The 19,804-nt window shown below is 40.5% G+C and overlaps 1 protein-coding gene across 1 annotated transcript in view; it reads left to right on the top strand.

The window, feature by feature from the left end:
- Window positions 1-19,804, top strand: part of LOC133425439 (inactive dipeptidyl peptidase 10-like) — a 92,333-nt gene that overhangs the window by 41,564 nt on the left and 30,965 nt on the right. Inside the window, exons 5-9 of the mRNA XM_061716294.1 lie at window positions 2,132-2,252; window positions 4,097-4,251; window positions 4,489-4,586; window positions 5,419-5,542; window positions 16,684-16,722. Of these exons, the coding sequence (XP_061572278.1) occupies window positions 2,132-2,252; window positions 4,097-4,251; window positions 4,489-4,586; window positions 5,419-5,542; window positions 16,684-16,722 (537 nt within the window). The remainder of the gene's footprint in view (window positions 1-2,131; window positions 2,253-4,096; window positions 4,252-4,488; window positions 4,587-5,418; window positions 5,543-16,683; window positions 16,723-19,804) is intronic.

Raw genomic sequence — 19,804 nt, 5'->3', positions numbered from 1 at the left:
ATAAAGAATAGATTTATAAAATAATCAACCCTGAATTACCAAAATAACCTTCTTAACATAAATAAATCTCCTCTTACACTTATAAGGTGAGCATGAATCAATCTGTTTTATGGTGTAAAATTGTATGTATTTATTTACTTTTATTTATTTATTTATTTAATTTTAGTTGTTAAATTTCTGGAAAAGAAAAAAGTCAAATCATACGTGAGAGTAACTATTCAGTTTGTGGCAAAATATTTGTACTTGTCTGAAACTGAAGATCATAATGCAAACCTGACATTTACTTTTAGTTCAGTTTGTGGAAAATGGTTGGTCTGGCTTTCTCTTTAAAACTTAAACAGTTATAAATCATTACAAACTGGAACAATAGGGCAAACACACAGCATTGTTTTGTATTTTGTGTCTTTCAAATAAAAGACCATTTTTTCCAGTCATATGTTCCTCATTCAAGGTTGTTAAAAAAAATACTGCTATAATATCGTATCGTTATCGTTATCGTGAGATTAGTGTATCGTTACACCCCTAGTGTTAACGCAATGTCAAAAGGGAATGGTGTCAGCAATGATCTTATAAAAACAAATTCCGTTACACATCAGTCCGGGAAGGCTTATAAAAACCACTTCCAAATGATTTATAATCCCCTAAAACCTTTTTAAATAGACCACAAGACTTCTGCAACAAAGTTGTTTGGATAAATTAGACCAAAGTGATGCGGTCGTCATGGACACTGTAATTAGTAAAGCCCAACTGCTGAGCACGATGGTGGAGTAATAATCTGGATAATCAAGCAGCTACAAGACCTGATCACTTTAGTAACTGAGTTGATCCTCCGTGTCAGATTTAAATCCTCCACATTCATGCGAGGGACTGGCAAGGCAAGGTTTTGATGCTGCTCTGCATTGTGGCTCAATTCAATAAGTGATGGAAATGTTAACCCGTGCTGTCTTTGGGTCAAGGGTGAAGGGAGAAAATAAGAAATGAAGGAAAGAAGGAAGTAAGGAAGAAAGGAGAAAAGAAGGAAGGAAGTAGGAAAGGGAGTAAGGAAGGGAGAAAAGAAGGAAGTAAGGAAGAAAGGAGAAAAGAAGGAAGGAAGTAAGGAAGGGAGTAAGGGGAAGGGAGAAAAGATGGAAAGGAGGAAAGAAGGGAGTAAGGAAGAAAGGAGAAAAGAAGGAAGGAAGTAGGAAAGGGAGTAAGGAAGGGAGAAAAGATGGAAGAGAGGAAGGGAGAAAATATGGAAGGAAGGAAAGAATGAGTAAGGAAGAAAGGAGAAAAGAAGGAAGGAAGTAGGAAAGGGAGTAAGGGGAAGGGAGAAAAGATGGAAGAGAGGAAAGAAGGAAGTAAGGAAGAAAGGAGAAAAGAAGGAAGGAAGTAGGAAAGGGAGTAAGGAAGGGAGAAAAGATGGAAGGAAGGGAGAAAGAAAGGAAAGAAGGGAGAAAAGGAAAGAAGGGAGGGAGGAAGGAATGGAGAAAAGGAAAGAAAGAAGGGAGGGAAGAAGGAAGGAATGGATAAAATAAGGAAAGAAGGAAGGAAAAGCAAAGAAGGTAATAAAGGAACAAATGAAGGAAGGGAGGTAGGAAGAAAAAGGAGTAAAGGAGGGTAAAAAAGGAGGAGAGAGGAAAGGAAGAAGGAAGGAGAGAGCATGGCAGGAGGAAAGAAGGATAGAAGAATTGGGTCATTTTGACCCAAAGACAGCACAAGGGTTAAATATGTGACATTTTCACGTATTTGGTTGTAATTTCCAGATCTTGCAAAGGTCTCGAGTCCTTATCCTGATAATAAGTTCTAAGTTTCCTCTTTCCTCTAAGTATATGTACACTTAAAACCAAAGACGACCACAAAATAATCCTCTCTCTTCATAACTCTGCAGTATTCTGAAGGATGAATATCTTTTCTGGGTTTCTGGGTTTCTGATTCATTTGTTCTGAGGGGAGAAGCCCCTCCTTCACCTCTCACCTCCCATAAAACTAGACGTCTGATTCAGGCTAACGCTGAAAAAAGCAGGAATATTCAAGCACTGATGGAGACGATGGAGCAAAGAGGTGGACGAACAGGAAGATGCTTCACAGCAACGTGAGAATAAGGTTCAAAAATAAGCTGTATGTGGTTTCTTCAACTCTTCTTTCTCGTCCAGGTCTACATTTTTGAGAACAACATCTACTACCAGTCAGACGTGAGGAGCACCTCCCTAAGGATCACCTCCTCTGGGATGGAGGGCGTCATCTTCAACGGGATCGCTGACTGGTTGTACGAAGGTTTGTGCCAGCTGATGTTAAAACCATAGACATGTATCCTCCTCCTTCCATGGAGCTGCTGCGATAAGTCAAGTAAATGGACTTGTTTTCATAAAGTGCCTTTCTACAAAGAAATGTACGTTTTACGTCTCATTTATTCATTCACACACGCACTAATATACTTGGGAAACAGTTAGGCACCAAATATAATATATTTAATTTTCTCAGATGGCAAAAATAAGAACTTTATTGATCCCACATAGGAATAATTCATGTTATATCAGCTATAGAGAACAAGGTAGTGCCGAACAATATATATCCCCCCTCACAAAAATAAGAAAAATAGAGAAACATATTTTCTCATCAACAAAACATATTTTACATAAACATTCAAAATTTTTCAAGTAACAAAATTTGAACCATTTTTCAAATTTATTTTATTTTATTGTCTGAAAAATGGTTCAAATATGTTATTTTGTTATTTGAAAATTTGTTTTATTATATTATATATTATAATATAATAATATATTATATTTGGTGCCTAACTGTTTCCCAAGTATATTAGTGCGTGTGTGAATGAATAAATGAGACGTAAAACGTAAATTTCTTTGTAGAAAAGCGCGTTATGAAAATAAGTCCATTTACTTGTATTAGTTTTCAGCGCAGTCTTGAACATCTAATCCAAAAAGTGATTGCCTGCCAGAATCTGATTTCTCCCCTGAAAAAGGGTCTTTTTACCTGCCAAAAATTGATTGAAGGCCAAATACAGTTAATGAAAAGTTGTTTCTGCCTAAATATGACTTGATCTGATTCTTGAGCTTAATAATCTGAAAATCTGACGTTTTCGCGCTATCGCTCAACGGGCTGCTGTGCGCGCCCCCGCGGCAGCAACAACGTGCTGCCACTCACTCGCTTTATTTCTTTCAGTGATGCCACTACTGTGGCCACCAAATAATGTGGTTTTCCTGTCCTCCACCTCATCCACAACATCTCCATCTCAGTCTCCGGGAAATTTAGTGGCACGGTGGCTCGACACGTCTCATTCATCCTGACACAGCAGAAACAGACTGCAGGTGGTGCTGCGCATGCTCAGCAGGATCATTTATATGCAAATACAGTCATCATGTACTTTGCATTGACCATTTATGGTATGAAGTGGGCGTGTCGAGGGCGGGGTATGAGGCGAATTCACGTGTGCAACCTTCCAGCTGGACTGTGATTTATAAAGAGAACATTGCGTGCAGATGTGCGTGCACACGGTTTTGTGCGCACGTACACTTTTAGTATGAATCCTACACACTCTTTTATAAATGAGGTCCCAGGTCCTTTAACCCTTGTACTGTCTTTGGGTCAAAATGACCTAATTCTCCTGTTCCTTCTTTTCTCCTGCGCTCTCCTTCCTTCTTCCCTTCCTCTTTTCTCCCTTCCTTCCTTCCTTCCTTCCTTCCTTCCTTCCTTCCTTCCTTCCTTCCTTCCTTCCTTCCTTCCTTCCTTCCTTCCTTCCTTCCTTCCTTCCTTCCTCCCTCCCTCCCTCCCTCCCTCCCTCCCTCCCTCCCTCCCTCCCTCCCTCCCTCCCTCCCTTCCTTCCTTCCTTCCTTCCTTCCTTCCTTCCTTCCTTCCTTCCTTCCTTCCTTCCTTCCTTCCTTCCTTCCTTCCTTCCTTCCTTCCTTCCTTCTTTCCTTGACCCAAAGAAAGCACAAGGGTTAAGATGTTGAACCTTCTACCCAGAGATCTTTGTCACCTGAGCTGACAAAAGACGTTTCACCGTCCGCGCAGGAGGTGAAACGTCTCAGAGAACCGTTCAAAGTCACAGAAAAAGGGCCAATAAAGTGTTGAAAAAGCTCACATGTCTTCCGTCTCCTCAGATGAGATCCTGCACTCCCACCTGGCTCACTGGTGGTCACCTGACGGGGAGCGGCTGGCCTTCCTCACCATCAACGACACGCTGGTGCCCACCATGTCTCTCCCCCAGTTCACGGGCAGCACCTACCCCCGGGGCCTGCACTACCCCTACCCCATGGTGAGCTGCTCCGCCAGGATCTGGACCAGGATTCTGCAATAAAATAATCAATATGTGATCAAAGTGTAGACGTTCAGCTGTAATTTAAGAGGTTTCACAAGTCATAAAAGTCATAAAAGGAACAATGCTGATGGTGGAGCGTAAATAAAGTCAGAGGATGTACAGTATTTAACCGTCACTTCATTATACACCACTAGGACTCCGTAACTGTATAATAAACTACTGGTTTGTCTCCAGGCGGGTCAGACCAACCCTGCAGTGAAGCTGTCGGTGGTAAACTTGTTCGGCGCGACCCACACTCAGGAGCTGCAGCCGCCGGATCAGCTCCGATTCAGGTATCAGCTCCGATTCAGGTATCAGCAGTACTGGAGTTGAGGGGGATGAGGGGGGATGGAATCCCCCCCCTGAAATAAAAACGGTCCAAATCATCCCCCCTGTAAAACTGCCATCCCCCCTTTCCATCCCTTATGTCATTTCATCAATGAATGTGGTTTTACTGCTATTTCAACATTTAGAGTAATCACCAGAAAAATAACTTATTTGACAATTTTCACCTGTTTCAAGTAAATTTTCACTTGAAATAAGTAGGAAAATCTGCCAAGATTTATCTTCTCATTACCACCAAAAAAATCTTGTTCCACTGGCAGATTTTTCTACTTATTTCAAGTGAAAATCTACTTGAAACAGGTGAAAATTGTTGTTTTTTTCCAGTGATAAGTCTTGTTTTAAGTGTAATGAGATTATGAATGATTTGTTTTACTAAAATAAGACATTTTAACTAGAAATAGGACAAATATTCTTGTTAAGATTGTGAGTTTTTGCAGTGATCCATGTTACTTATCCTGTGAAGGACAGAGTCATATTGATAAGTTCAGAAAAGTGTTTTTTATTGTTGTGTTTTGATGTATTTGATGTAAGCCCAGTGGATATTTAAAGCTTACAGAAGGCTGCATTTAACTGCTGCTATGTCATTCCTGCAGTATTTCTGCAGGTGTTTTGGTCACTGCTATTATTTGTAATATATTATATTATTTGTAATCAGCACAAATTATCTGTTCCCATATGATAAAATCCACCACCCCCCTGATTTTTTTTTTTTACAAGTACTGGGTATCAGCAGTAATACAGCCATCAATCCCCCCTGATTGTCCGTGTGTCCGTCTGCAGGGATTTCTACATCTCCATGGTGAAGTGGATCAGTAACACACACCTGGCCGTGCGCTGGCTCAACCGGGCCCAGAACGCTTCCCTGCTGACGGTGTGCGACGCCACCATAGGAGTGTGTCTGCAGGTGGGTGGTAACGTGCAGCCAGAGGTGTCTTCAGTATTCACATTCATTACTTAGGTAGAAGTATAGATACTAGAGTTTAAAAATACTCTGAAGTATCAACTCAAGTTTTTTACTCAAGTAAAAGTATAAAAGTACTGGTTTCAAAACTATTTAAAGTATAAAAGTAAAAGTAATGTAAGGGGGAAAAAGCCATTAAGGACAAAAGCCATTGAAAATGAATGTATCTTAGTATAATGCAAATATATTAAAGAAGCATATATGTGTACTATTGAGCATTAACATGTGTTTCAGAGAGCAGGAGATATGATGACTAGTTACCTATAAGTATTGTAATGGTGCAAAAAGTCAAACTTCAGAGGCATGTTATCATTTATCCTAACCTTTATTGGAGTGTACATCCAAGTTTAGTTGCAGGAATCTGAGGGAACGGATGTAAGAACAAAACTGGACAAGAACATCTGAAACAACCACAACCTAATTCACTCTATCCGGATGGAGCAATTTAACTGGATAGTTTTTTTTTAAAGGCCGAAATTAAATAGAGTAACGAGGCTGTTTTTAAAATGTAAGGAGTAAAAAGTACAGATAATTGCGTGAAAATGTAAGGAGTAAAAGTAAAAAGTCGTCTGAAAAATAATTACTCCAGTGAAGTATAGATAACCAAAATTTCTACTTAAGTAAGGTAACAAAGTATTTGTACTTGGTTACTTGACACCTCTGCGTGCAGCTCTGCAGCAGATTTAGTGGTGTCTGACAGGAGGATCGGTCCAGACTGAGGTTCAGGGACGCGGATCAGCGCCGCCGGTGAAGGACTGCCCTTCCAGTTTAATGAAGCAGCTAAAAATAATGTGCTCTAATGATCTCAGACTCCGTCCTCAAGGTCTAAACTAAGTCAGCGTGTAGTTTTATACTTCAGGTTCAGACTGGAGTCATATCAACACAGCTGATGTGTCACAATAAAATACTATAAAACAGGATAATTATTGTCAAAGATCAATAACATAAATGAAAAAAAATTAAAGATTATTAACCCTTGTACTTATTAATTTTGGGTCAAAATGTCCTAATTCTCCTGTCCTTCTTCCCTTCTTTTCTCCCTTCCTTCCTTCCTTCCTTCCTTCCTTCCTTCCTTCCTTCCTTCCTTCCTTCCTTCCTTCCTTCCTTCCTTCCTTCCTTCCTTCCTTCCTTCCTTCCTTCCTTCCTTCCTTCCTTCCTTCCTTCCTTCCTTCCTTTTTCCCTTCCTTCCTTCTTTCCTCCTGCTCGCTCCTTCCTTCTTCCCTTCCTCTTTTCTTCTTTCCTTCTTTCCTTGTTTTCTTCCTTCCTTCCTTCCTTCCTTCCTTCCTTCCTTCCTTCCTTCCTTCCTTCCTTCCTTCCTTCCTTCCTTCCTTCCTTCCTTCCTTCCTTCCTTTTTCCCTTCCTTCCTTCTTTCCTCCTGCTCGCTCCTTCCTTCTTCCCTTCCTCTTTTCTTCCTTCCTTCTTTCCTTGTTTTCTCCCTTCCTTCCATCCTTCCTTCCGTCCTTCCGTCCTTCCTTCCGTCCGTCCTTCCTTCCTTCCTTCCTTCCTTCCTTCCTTCCTTCCTTCCTTCCTTCCTTCCTTCCTTCCTTCCTTCCTTCCTTCCTTCCTTCCGTCCTTCCGTCCTTCCTTCCTTCCTTCCTTCCTTCCTTCCTTCCTTTATTCCTTCCTTCCTCCCTTCCTTCCTTCTTTCCTCCTGCTCGCTCCTTCCTTGTTCCCTTCCTCTTTTCTTCCTTCCTTCTTTCCTTGTTTTCTCCCTTCCTTCCATCCTTCCTTCCTTCCTTTATTCCTTCCTTCCTTCCTTTCCTACCTTCCTTACATCCTTCTTTTATCCCATCCTTCCTTCTTTCCTCCCTTCTTCTCTTCCTCCTTCCTTGACCTGAAGACAGCACAAGGGTTAAATTATTTAGTGATCTAAACATTACACTAATAAAGTCGTGATCAACTATTGAGGTCTCAACTTTTGTAAATTCATTAATTGTTACAGTATTAGCCAGTTTAGTTTTTTAATAAAAAGCTAAGTTAGCATAGTATAAGCGCAAAAGAGCTTTATTATATATTTTCTTTATTATAAAATAAACTCTTAAACAGCATCTTGACAATAACCCATCTTCATGGAACTCAACGCCCGCAAGAAATATATATATATATATATATATATATATATATATATATATATATATATATATATATATATATATATATATATATAAATAATATATATTGTTGTATATTGGCCCCAGACGCGAGGAGAGCGTGTCATACCGGAGGTAACCGGTTGGGGGGAAGTATGAAGAGCTGGAGTTAGAAAAGTGATGAAATATTTCATATAAGTATAATAAACCAGCTGGTGGAATAAAGATAAATAAACAAGACAGCAACACAGATGAAGAGGAGATTCCTGCTCTGCTTTTCTTGTGATCTGGGTAAAGAACACGGCACCATCGGAGATTGTTTGTCAGGCGTTCAACCAGAGCCGTCGGGAAAGCTCGTTTGTCTCGCCGATGCAACTGATGATGAGAAACAGCTGCAACATTTCTGCCTGTTCTCTGTTTCGTTTGACGACTTTTTACATCGAATCTCCCTGATAATTAAGCACAAAACCAGACACGGCGAGTCTGACACGGCAGCAGAGAGCTGGCTGTCATCCTACACTACGTGGCGACAGGGACGAGCTATCAAGAGATGCATTTACCAAAATATCTGGAGCAAAATATCCAGCTCTGACGCTTGATGATCGGTGGATAAAACACCCATCACCACCATCACTGCCGTGTTTGCCCTGCATCTTCCTACGAGCTGTCAAGTTTAGGATTGTAAAATAAGATACATTTTCCTATTGTAAGACAGGCTTACAAGAAATCTAAAATAACCAGAGCTGAGTAGAGTAGGCAAAAATTGTACTCAAGTAAAAGTACTGTTACTTCAGAATAATATAACTTAAGTAGAAGTAAAAAGTAGTCATCCAAATAATTACTTGAGTAAAAGTAAAAAAGTACTTTGTGAAAAAACTACTCAAGTAGTGAGTAACTGTTGAGTAACGTCTGATTTATTTTTTTAACACAACCATTCAAACAGACAAAAGTACAAAATAATCATCTTCAGGCAAATTAAATCAATAAAATAATACAATAAATAAAAAATAAAAAATAGCTTAAATTAAAATAATCTTAAAGTGAATTCAAGCACTTTAATAAATAATAAAATAAATAAAATAATAACAGAATAAAAAAATAAATTAAGCACAAGAATCACTCAGTGATGTCATGAGATTGACGCGTACGTGGATAAAAGGGATAAAAGAAAAGTAAAAGCGGAGTAAGAGTAACAGTTTCTTCTTCACAAATCTACTCAAGTAAAAGTAAAAAGTATAGTGATTCAAAACTACTCCTAAAAGTACAACATTTCCCAAAACTTACTCAAGTAAATGTAACGGAGTAAATGTAACTCGTTACTACCCAGCTCTGAAAATAACTACCTGTCAACCACTTACAAACTACAATTATGTGCTCAGAATCCGACAGGACGACCTTTGTTGACACTGAAATGCTGTTGACATTCCTATCTATGTAATTCCTATAATAGAGCCTAAATTAAAACACAAAGGGGAATTGAAGCACACTTATTTATTTAACATATTTTCAAGTGAAACATTTGCATTTTCTTTTAATTTGTCATTTTCCCTCCTGTGTCTCTGTGGTATTAATGACTGATGACACAGCACTGCTGCTGATGGATAAAGGTCCTTCCCCGGGAGACACTAACATCACAGTTACAAATCTCTCAACCCCATCCTGCTCCTCTTTAGAAAGTACATTTTGTATCCCATTTTTAGAGATATTTACACATACCTGTCAAGTTATGGATTTAAAAATACGGGAAATTTTCCGCCGTTGTCCCACCAGCCCAACCGAGGTCCAGTATCTTATATTTTAAGACAGATTCACGAGACATCTGAAATAACTGTCAACCACTTCCACACTACAATTATGTGCTAATGGACTGATAGGCCGACATTTGTTAACACTGAAAATGCTGAGGACATTCGTATGTAACGACGTATGTACTTCCTATAATAGTCAAACTGAAGACACAAAAGAGAATTAAAGCACATTTATTTATTTTAAATATTTTCAGTGTATATACACATTGATTGTCTTCAAGAGAAACATTTACATTTTCTTTTAATTTGTCATTTTCACTCATGTGGCTCTCTGGTATTAATGACTGATGACGCATGTTTCTGAGCCCCGTCCTGCTCATCTTTAGGAAAGTAAATTCACCAGAGCTGGTAGAGGAGCCAAAAATTGTACTCAAGTAAAAGTACTGTTACTTCATAATAATGTGACTCAAGTAATTCAATTCAATTCAATTCAATTTTATTTATATAGCGTCTAATACAACAGAGTTGTCTCTAGACGCTTTACAGAGACCCATACCCAGAACATGACCCCCGAGCAGATATTACATAAACAATGGCAGGTAAAAAACTCCCCTAGTGGGAGAAAAACCTTAAGCCAAACAGTGGCAAGGAAAAACTCCCCTTTAGGAGGGAAGAAACCTTGAGCAGGACCAGGCTCATCAGGGGGGACCCTCCTGCCGAGGGCCAGACTGGTGGGTCAGGGACGGCAACAGCACAGCAGGCAGGTGGAAGCAGCAACGGGATGACCGGGGGTGGGGACCGCAGGCCAGCACACAGCTCCCGAAGCTCCGGCCCAATCAGCAAGTCCCAGGTTGGGGTGCAGGGTCAGGAAAAGACTTGTGCTCCGTAATGCAAGCTACAAGCCACCCACGGCCACCTGCAGGACAAAAGAGAGAAAAGGGAGGAGAAGGGGGGGGCAGCAACGGGATGACCAGGGGTGGGGACCGCAGGCCAGCACACAGCTCCCGAAGCTCCGGCCCAATCAGCAAGTCCCAGGTTGGGGTGCAGGGTCAGGGAAAGACTTGTGCTCCGTAATGCAAGCTACAAGCCACCCACGACCACCTGCAGGTTCCGGTGTCCGGCAAAGGATGCTGCAACATGGACAAAAGAGAGAAAAGGGAGGAGAAGGGGGGGCCAGCACAAGAAACTACAGGAGCGACTCTGACACACTAAAGTTTACACTACCTAGAGATTTACCAACACCAGCTAGAGGTTTACTAAACACTAACTATAGGCTTTACTAAACAGAAAGGTTTTAAGTTTAGTTTTAAAGGTGGAGGTGGAGTCAGCCTCCTTAACCCAGATTGGAAGTTGGTTCCAAAGTAATGGTGCCTGATAGCAGAACGCCCGCCCTCCAAATCTACATTTAGATACTCTAGGAACTACGAGTAAACCTGCACTCTGAGAACGGAGAGCTCTGACAGGAACATAAGGCACTATCAGGTCTTGCAAATAATGCGGAGCTAAGCCGTTTTGGGCTTTATACGCAAGTAATAAAATTTTAAATTGGATTCTGAATTTTACGGGTAACCAATGGAGCGACGCTAACACTGGAGAGACGTGGTCTCTCCTGCTAATTCCTGTCAGTACTCGTGCTGCTGCATTTTGGATCAGCTGGAGCCTATTCAGCAAATTACTTGGACATCCTGCTAACAACACATTACAGTAATCTAGTCTAGAAGATACAAACGCATGAACTAGTTTTTCTGCATCACTCTGTGAGAGGATTTTCCTAATCTTTGCAATATTACGGAGATGGAAAAAGGCTATTTTACAAACCTGATTGACATATGGTTTAAACGACAAATCCTGATCGAAAATAACACCAAGATTTCTCACAGTTGCACTGGAAGCCATCGCAACACCATCTAATCCCTTCCTAAGATGCTCTGGACCAAGAATGATAACCTCTGTTTTATCTGAATTTAGAAGCAGGAAATTTCTGGACATCCAGTCCTTGATGTCCCTAAGACATGCCTGAAGTTTAACTAACGGTTCTGTTTCATCCGGCTTCATAGACAAATAGAGCTGCGTATCATCAGCATAACAATGAAAGTGTATGCCGTGATTCTGGATTATACTTCCCAACGGCTGCATGTATAAACTGAACAAGATTGGCCCTAGCACTGAACCCTGCGGAACACCATAACAGACCCTTGACTGTTCTGAAGAAACCTCATGTACATGAACAAACTGGAACCTGTCAGATAGATATGATTTAAACCAACATAGAGCTGTCCCTTTAATCCCAACAACATGCTCTAACCTGTGCAGTAAAATGCCATGATCTATAGTGTCAAAAGCAGCACTGAGGTCCAGTAGAACCAGTATGGACACTAATCCCTTATCTGAGGCCATAAGGAGGTCATTCGTGACTCGAACAAGTGCTGTCTCTGTGCTATGATGCATTCTGAACCCTGACTGAAAGACTTCAAACAGATCATTTCTATACAAATAGTCACATAACTGGCTTGAAACTGCCTTTTCCAGAATTTTAGACACAAATGGAAGGTTGGAAATTGGTCTATAATTAGCTAAGGTGTCTGGGTCAAGAGAAGGTTTTTTAAGTAAAGGTTTAATTACTGCGACTTTGAAAACCTGTGGTACATATCCTAAACTTAGGGATAGGTTAATTTGGTCCAGTATTGTCGTACCAATAAGAGAAAAAACATGTTTGAATAGACGAGTCGGGATGGGGTCTAACATACATGTGGTTGACTTAGCTCTATTAACGAGTGAAGTCAGCTCAGGGAGGTCTATAGGATCAAAACAGTCTAGAGACAAGTCAGAGCCTAGGGAAGTCGCTAAAGCTGAAGAAACACCTACAACCGGCTGGTTGATTTCTTCTCTAATTCTCGCGATTTTACTGTTGAAGAAGCCCATAAAGTCCTCACTACTGAGAGCTGCAGGAATGCACGGCTCAACAGAGTTGTGACTCTTTGTCAGCCTGGCTACAGTGCTGAACAGAAAACGTGGGTTACTTTTGTTATCCTCTATCAGCGTTGAATAATAAGCTGTTCTGGCTTTGCGAATGGCTTTTTTATATACTATTAGAATATCTTTCCATTCACGATGAGAGTCTACAGACCTACAAGAGTACCACTTCCTTTCCATTTTACGCACGTTTTGTTTCAACATGCGGATATCTGAATTGTACCAGGGAGTTAAGCTCCTGTGGCTAGAAACCCTCCTTTTCAAAGGAGCAACTTCATCTAAAGCTGAATGCAACAAATCAGCAGTGTTACTAGCAAGGAAATCAACATCTGCAGAGGTAGAACCCAGGTCACTGGCCTCGACTACATCACTATTTCGCACTGTCGTAAGATAAGCAATGGCCTCCCTAAATTTAACAATAACTTCATCAGACAAACATCTGCTAAAATAATACCTCCTATTTTGCACTTCAACATCAACAAAATTAAATTCAAACGTTATTAAGTAATGGTCGGATAAAAGGGAGTTTACAGGTGACACCAACAGACCATCAGTTTCAACACCGTAGGTGAGAACGAGATCGAGAGTATGATTAAAACAGTGCGTCGGTTTATCCACTTTTTGTGAGATACCCATTGATTCTAGAAGAGAATCGAAGGCTAATTTAAGATTATCGCTTTCAACATCCATATGAATGTTAAAATCACCCACTATGATGAATTTATCTGTGCTGATCAATAATCCAGAAAGGAAATCTGAAAATTCAGACAAAAACTCCAGATACGCACCAGCAGGGGGCCGGTACACTACCACTAACACAACTGGCTTCTCTGATTTCCGGCTCGGAAATTTCAGACCAAGCATGAGGCTTTCAAATGTATTATAGTTGCACTTGGGTTCAATTTTTGTTTGGAGACCGGAGTTATAAATTGCTGCGACTCCTCCGCCTCGGCCCGTGCTTCTAGGAATGTGATGATTAAAGTAGCCGGGCGGAGTTGATTCATTCAAACTAACATACTCTTCCTCCTGTAACCATGTTTCTGTTAAGCAGAAAATATCACTCCTGCTCTCTGTAATTATATCATTTACTAACAGAGACTTAGAGCTTAATGATCGTATATTTAGTAGTCCGCATCTAATTTTTCGGTCTGTAATTGGTACCAAATGTGCATTGGTTTTAATTTTTACAAGGTTATCTTGGTTAACGCCTCTATAACGCTGCACCTGGTGAACTTTTGGTAGAAGTAGAAGTAAAAAGTAGTCATTCAAATAATTACTTGAGTGAAAGTAAAAAAGTACTTGGTGAAAAAACTACTCAAGTACTGAGTAACTGTTGAGTAACATCTGATTAATTTTTTTAACACAATCATTCAAACAGATAAAAAAATAATCATCTTCAGGCAAATTAAATCAATAAAATAATAAAATAAATACTAATTAAAAAAAAAATTAAAAATAGCTTAAATTAAAATAATCTTAAGTAAAGTAAAGTAAATTCAAGTACTTTTATAAATAATAAAATAATAACATAAAAAAATAAATTAAGCACAAGTAGCACAAAATTTCAAGCCTTTGTACTTTTCTTTTTTAACCAGGCAGAACTAGAACAAACATGAACTCATAGAAACTCTGTGTGTGTTTGAGTCTGTATAAATGTGACAAAACATGCAAAAACTAACATTTTTCCCAAAGAATCACTCAGTGATGTCATGAGATTGACACGTACGTGGATAAAAGGGATAAAAGAAAAGTAACAGCTCAACGTAGCCTAATGTAACGGAGTAAGAGGAACAGTTTCTTCTTCACAAATCTACTCAAGTAAAAGTAAAAAGTATAGTGATTCAAAACTACTCCTGAAAGTACAACATTTCCCAAAACTTACTCAAGTAAATGTAACGGAGTAAATGTAACTTGTTACTACCACCTCTGAAATTCACCATCCCATTTTTAGAGATATTTACACAAAGTCTTCACTTTTTTGGCGGAAATGTCTTCTCTCTTGTTACATCCATCTCTCCCTTTTGTTGTTCCGAGTTTGCTCCCGTTGTTGCCACTAACCTCACGAGAACTGAGGCACAGGAATGCTTTTTAAACATTATATCATATTATAAAACGGGAAAATACGGTAGTTTCTCGGCCAAAACGGGAGACTTGACTCTCTTCAAAACATTCCGCCATTTTCCCAACTTGGCGCCCAACCCTCGTGCTGGTTTCTGAGCGGCGCCGCTCGTGGCTGAAGCGGGAACTGCAGGTGGCGTACGCCTTCTGGACAGCAAGTATATTCACCACCAAGTTAAAAAGTCAAGTTAAAAAGCATATTATATGGTTAGACACTCACCTCAAAGCTAATGCTGGCAGACGTTGGAGTGAAAACGGACTTCAAGTGGGAACGACACGTCGGCCTGTTCTCGACTGTGATTGGCAGAAAGACTGGCCGTCCACCAAAGATATGTTATTGTGAAGAGCTCTTTGCGTTTGCAGGCATGTTCGCCTTCTAGCCTTAACCTAAAGGGGACCTATTATGAAAAACAGGTTTTTTTCTTGCTTTAACATATATAAAGTGGTCTCCACTCAGCCTGCCAACTCAGAGAAGGAGGAAAGCAACCAAATTCTGCTCCCGTCGTTACGTAACAAAAATGCAAACCACGCCCACAACTATAAAACCGTGTAACTGGATGCGAGCGTCCGACTATCGTAGCACTGCGAGACATCGGACGCTCTCTGTCCATCTCCCTCCAGCAGCTGCCACTTTATTGAGGTTTTTGTAGTGAAATGAGGAGGAATCATAGAGATAACTTCTCATTTCAACTAACTGGATCAGCCGTTCCTCATCTGTGACTGTTTCCTACAGCGCTTTCAACCGCCTTTCAACGCGAGTGACAGGAAGAAAATAGAAGCGGGGCGTCCGACAAATGTTCAGCTCAAAACAGCGCGCTGCGTCGCTGCAGCCAGTTAGGACAGTCCAATAGAAAATAAAGCAATGGAATTGATTTTGTCGCTGACACTCCCTCGCATCGCATGCAGTTAGGACATGGTGTAACTCCGCCAGCCGGAGCTTCCTCCATTTTTCCGTGGCAGTGTATCGCGTCATTCAGGCAGCCAATCAGCACAGAGCCTCATTATCATAGCCCCGCCCTCTCAGAATCCTGCATAGATAATGAGGTTAGAGAATGGGAAGATAAAGACATGGATCAGAGGCTGAATTTCTAATTTATTTAGCAAAAACAATCAAAAGCTTGTTTTTAAGACATTCAAGGCCTGTTTAAAATAGGTATTAGATGCCATAATAGGTCCCCTTTAATTTCCTCAAGGCTATGCTGCCGTTTTGTCACAATATATTTAGTATTCTTCGTATCCTACTTTCACTTTTAAACTTTCTGCTGATTTTCTTTAATTATATTTAAGTGTTCTCTGGTCATGATCATTCAAGAAGCTTTTCCAACCACACTCAAAGGCTTGAAACAACTGGACTTGCTTTTTTGTTTTGATCTTGAAAGTGTTTTTACCTTCTACCTTAAGGACAAAAGAAAAAAAGAAACCGGTTCCAGCCCCCGAGGTTTTACTCCTGACCCCATTAATGGAAACTCACCTGGAGTTACTTATCTATAACCACAGATTGTGTCTTCAGGGAGGATCTGACCTGTTTGATTCCTTAAATCCAGCCAGTGGCTTGTTTATACAAAAAAACCCTTGTAAAAAGACACTAAAGGCACTTTACCTCATCACAACTAAAGTCCCCAGAACTTTTATGTCCTCAAGCCTTTTCTTTCTTTCTTTTTTTAATCTAAAAAGTATCTGTAAAAACCTCAGATCTTGTATCTAAACTTTAATAGTTTGTATATGATAAATTAAACATCATTTATCAACTTAAAAACTTCTTCAAAGCATTGAATTGGAAAAAAATGACGTCCACACTAAAACAGGAAAATACAGCGATGCTGGAAAATAAAGTAAATGGAAACGTATAAAAACATCTTGGCGGAGAAGCAGAAGAAGAGCAGCAAATAAAGAAAAGGAGGGAACAAACAGCGTAATGTAGCTGAAGGGCAGAGTGGCTGTTTCCTGCTGCGACTCGGGAAGCAAAAATAACCTGAATAAACAAGAAAGGAAGAGCCAGGAGAAGAAAACGGGAGCAGAGCTGACCTGAATACGGAGCGGGATGCTAAACAAACACAGAACAGGAGGAGAAGGTGAATCCAACACGACCAGGAGGTTCTGGTAACTAAACACATGAAATCACAGGCTGATTCTCCTCTCCTTTCCTCTCTTCCAGAGACGCAAGGACTCGTCAGAAACCTGGATCTCCAGACAGGTGAGTCTGATCTTCATGACCATTATAAAGATGTTTAACCTGGTACTGTCTTTGGGTCAAAATCACCTCTTTCTTCTGTTCCTTCTTTCCTCCTGCTCTCTCCTTCCTTCTCCCTTCCTCTTTTCTCCCTTCCATCTTCCTTCCTTCCTTCCTTCTTTCCTTCCTTCCTTCTTTCCTTCTTTCCTTCCTTCCTTCCTTCTTTCCTTCCTTCCTTCTTTTCTCCCTTCTTTCCTTCCTTCCTTCCTTCCTTCCTTCCTTCCTTCTTTCCTTCCTTCCTTCTTTTCTCCCTTCCTTCCTTCTTTCCTTCCTTCCCTCCTTCCTTCCTTCCTTCCTTCCTTCTTTCCTTCCTTCCTTCTTTCCTTCCTTCCTTCCTTCTTTCCTCCCTTCTTTCCTTCCTTCCTTCTTTCCTCCCTTCTTTCCTTCCTTCCTTCTTTTCTCCCTTCCTTCCTTCTTTCCTTCCTTCCCTCCTTCCTTCCTTCCTTCCTTCCTTCTTTCCTTCCTTCCTTCTTTCCTTCCATCCTTCCTTCTTTCCTTCCTCCATTCTATCCTTCCTTCCTTCCTTCTTTCCTCCCTTCTTTCATTCCTTCCTTATTTTTTCCCTTCCTTCCTTCCTTCCTTCCTTCCTTCCTTCCTTCCTTCCTTCCTTCCTTCCTTCCTTCCTTCCTTCCTTCCTTCCTTCCTTCCTTCCTTCCTTCTTTCTTTTATCCCTTCTTTCCTTCCTTCCTTCTTTCCTTCCTTCCTTCTTTTCTCCCTTCTTTCCTTCCTTCCTTCCTTCCGTCCTTCCTTCTTTCCTTCCTCCATTCTATCCTTCCTTCCTTCCTTCTTTCCTCCCTTCTTTCATTCCTTCCTTATTTTTTCCCTTCCTTCCTTCCTTCCTTCCTTCCTTCCTTCTTTCTTTTATCCCTTCTTTCCTTCCTTCCTTCCTTCTTTTCTTCCTTCCTTCCATCTTTCTTTCATTCCTTCCTTCCTTCTTTTCTCCCCTCGTACATTCTTTCCTTGTTTTTTCCTTCCTTCTTTCCTCCCTTCCTTCCTTCTTTCCTTCTTTTCTCCCTTCCTTCCTTCCTTCTTTCCTTCCTCCATTCTTTCCTTCCTTCCTTCCTTCTTTCCTCCCTTCTTTCCTCCCTTCCTTCTTTCCTCCCTTCTTTCCTTCCTTCCTTCTTTTTTCCCTTCCTTCCTTCCTTCCTTCCTTCCTTCCTTCTTTCTTTTCTCCCTTCCTTCCTTCTTTCTTTCCTTCCTTCTTTCTTTTCTCCCTTCCTTCCTTCTTTCCTCCCTTCCTTCTTTTCTTCCATCCTTCCATCTTTCTTTCATTCCTTCCTTCCTTCTTTTCTCCATTCCTTCCTTCTTTCCTCCCTTCTTTCCTTCTTTTTTACCTTCCTTCCTTCTTTTCTCCATTCCTTCCTTCTTTCCTCCCTTCTTTCCTTCCTTCCTTCTTTTTTTCCCTTCCTTCCTTCTTTCATCCCTTCTTTCCTTCCTTCCTTCTTTCCTCCCTTCCTTCCTTCCTTCCTTTGTTTTTTCCCTTCCTTCCTTTCTTCTTTCCTCCCTTCCTTCCTTCCTTCCTTCCTTCCTTCCTTCCTTCCTTCCTTCCTTCCTTCCTTCCTTCCTTCCTTCTTTTCTCCCTTCCTTCCTTCCTTCCTTCCTTCCTTCCTTCCTTCCTTCCTTCCTTCCTTCCTTCCTTCCTTCCTTCCTTCTTTTCTCCCTTCCTTCTTTCCTCCTTCCTTCCTTCCTTCCTTCCTTCCTTCCTTCCTTCCTTCCTTCTTTTCTCCCTTCCTTCTTTCCTCCCTTCCTTCCTTCTTTTCTCCCTTTCTTCTTTTCTCCCTTCCTTCTTTCCTCCCTTCTTTTCTCCCTTCCTTCTTTCCTCCCTTCTTCCCTTCCTCCTTCCTTGACCTGAAGACAACACAAGGGTTAAGATGGAACAACAAACCTCCTGACACCTTGTTCAGTTTGAAATAAAAACTCTCTTCTTCCTTTGTAGCAGGTTTACGTCAGACTCAGCTGCGTGGGATGAAGCAACCCAAACTGTTTTCTGGCCTTTTTTTCCAAAAGCTGGGGATTTTTTGAGGTTTTCATCACATGTTCAGGTCAAAATACGGAAAATACTCTTTTCAACCACGTCTTTACAGTAGAGTAGTAGGAGTCATCCACCGGACTCCACCCCCTTTTCTGATCAGTGTTGTACTTCCACACTTTCCTCCTCCGGGGTGCAGCAAAAGCATGACGTCCAGTTTTGATGCGTCAACTCTGATCTGGGTCTGTGATGTCACAGTTCCCTGCAAATTCAAACCAATCCCCAGAAGGGTGGCGCCAAATAAAGTGACTGTGTTGCATTTCGGCGATTTTAGTCTGTAAGCACATTCAAACCGATCATTTTCACATGATGGCTCCTTTAACCTTTTCTAAAGAATAGTGGCTCCCGTATGAGTCACCGCCTAAAGCTGCCTCTCTGTGATTGGTTCGGTCTGTTTTACTGCAAATGAATGAGCTGATCTGGTAAAAAAAATGCTGCTCTGTGACAACCAGCAGTCAAAAAGGTGGAATACATTGAATTGAACATGCATGAGCTGAAGGCCTCTTTTAAAAGCCAAGAAATGAAGTTCTAGACCAGCGGTCGGCAACCTGCGGCTCTTTAGCGCCGCCCTAGTGGCTCCTGGAGCTTTTTTTAAAAAATGTTTGACCTTTTTTTTCCTTTTTTTCTTCTTTTTTTTCTTTTTTTCCTTTTTCCTTTTTTAATCTCAACATTTCGACTTTTTTCTCGAGATTTCGACTTTTTTCTCAAGATTTTACTTCAACATTAATCTCGACATTTCAAATGTTTTTCTCGATATTTCGACTTTTTTCTCGACATTTCGACTTTTTTCTCAAGATTTTACTTCAACATTAATCTTGACATTTCAACTTTTTTCTCAAAATTTCGACTTTTTTCTCAACATTTCGACTTTTTTCTCGAGATTTTACTTCAACATTAATCTCGACATTTCAAATGTTTTTCTCAACATTTAAACTTTTTTCTCGACATTTCGACTTTTTTCTTGACATTTCGCCATTTGCCTTCATTCTAAGGCTTATTCAATTCAATTTTCAATTT

This window comes from Cololabis saira, chromosome 24 (genome assembly GCF_033807715.1).
Source record: "Cololabis saira isolate AMF1-May2022 chromosome 24, fColSai1.1, whole genome shotgun sequence".
Lineage (NCBI taxonomy): Eukaryota > Metazoa > Chordata > Actinopteri > Beloniformes > Belonidae > Cololabis > Cololabis saira.
Note: the sequence above shows the minus strand (reverse complement) of the source record. Positions and strands in the feature narration are given on the sequence as shown.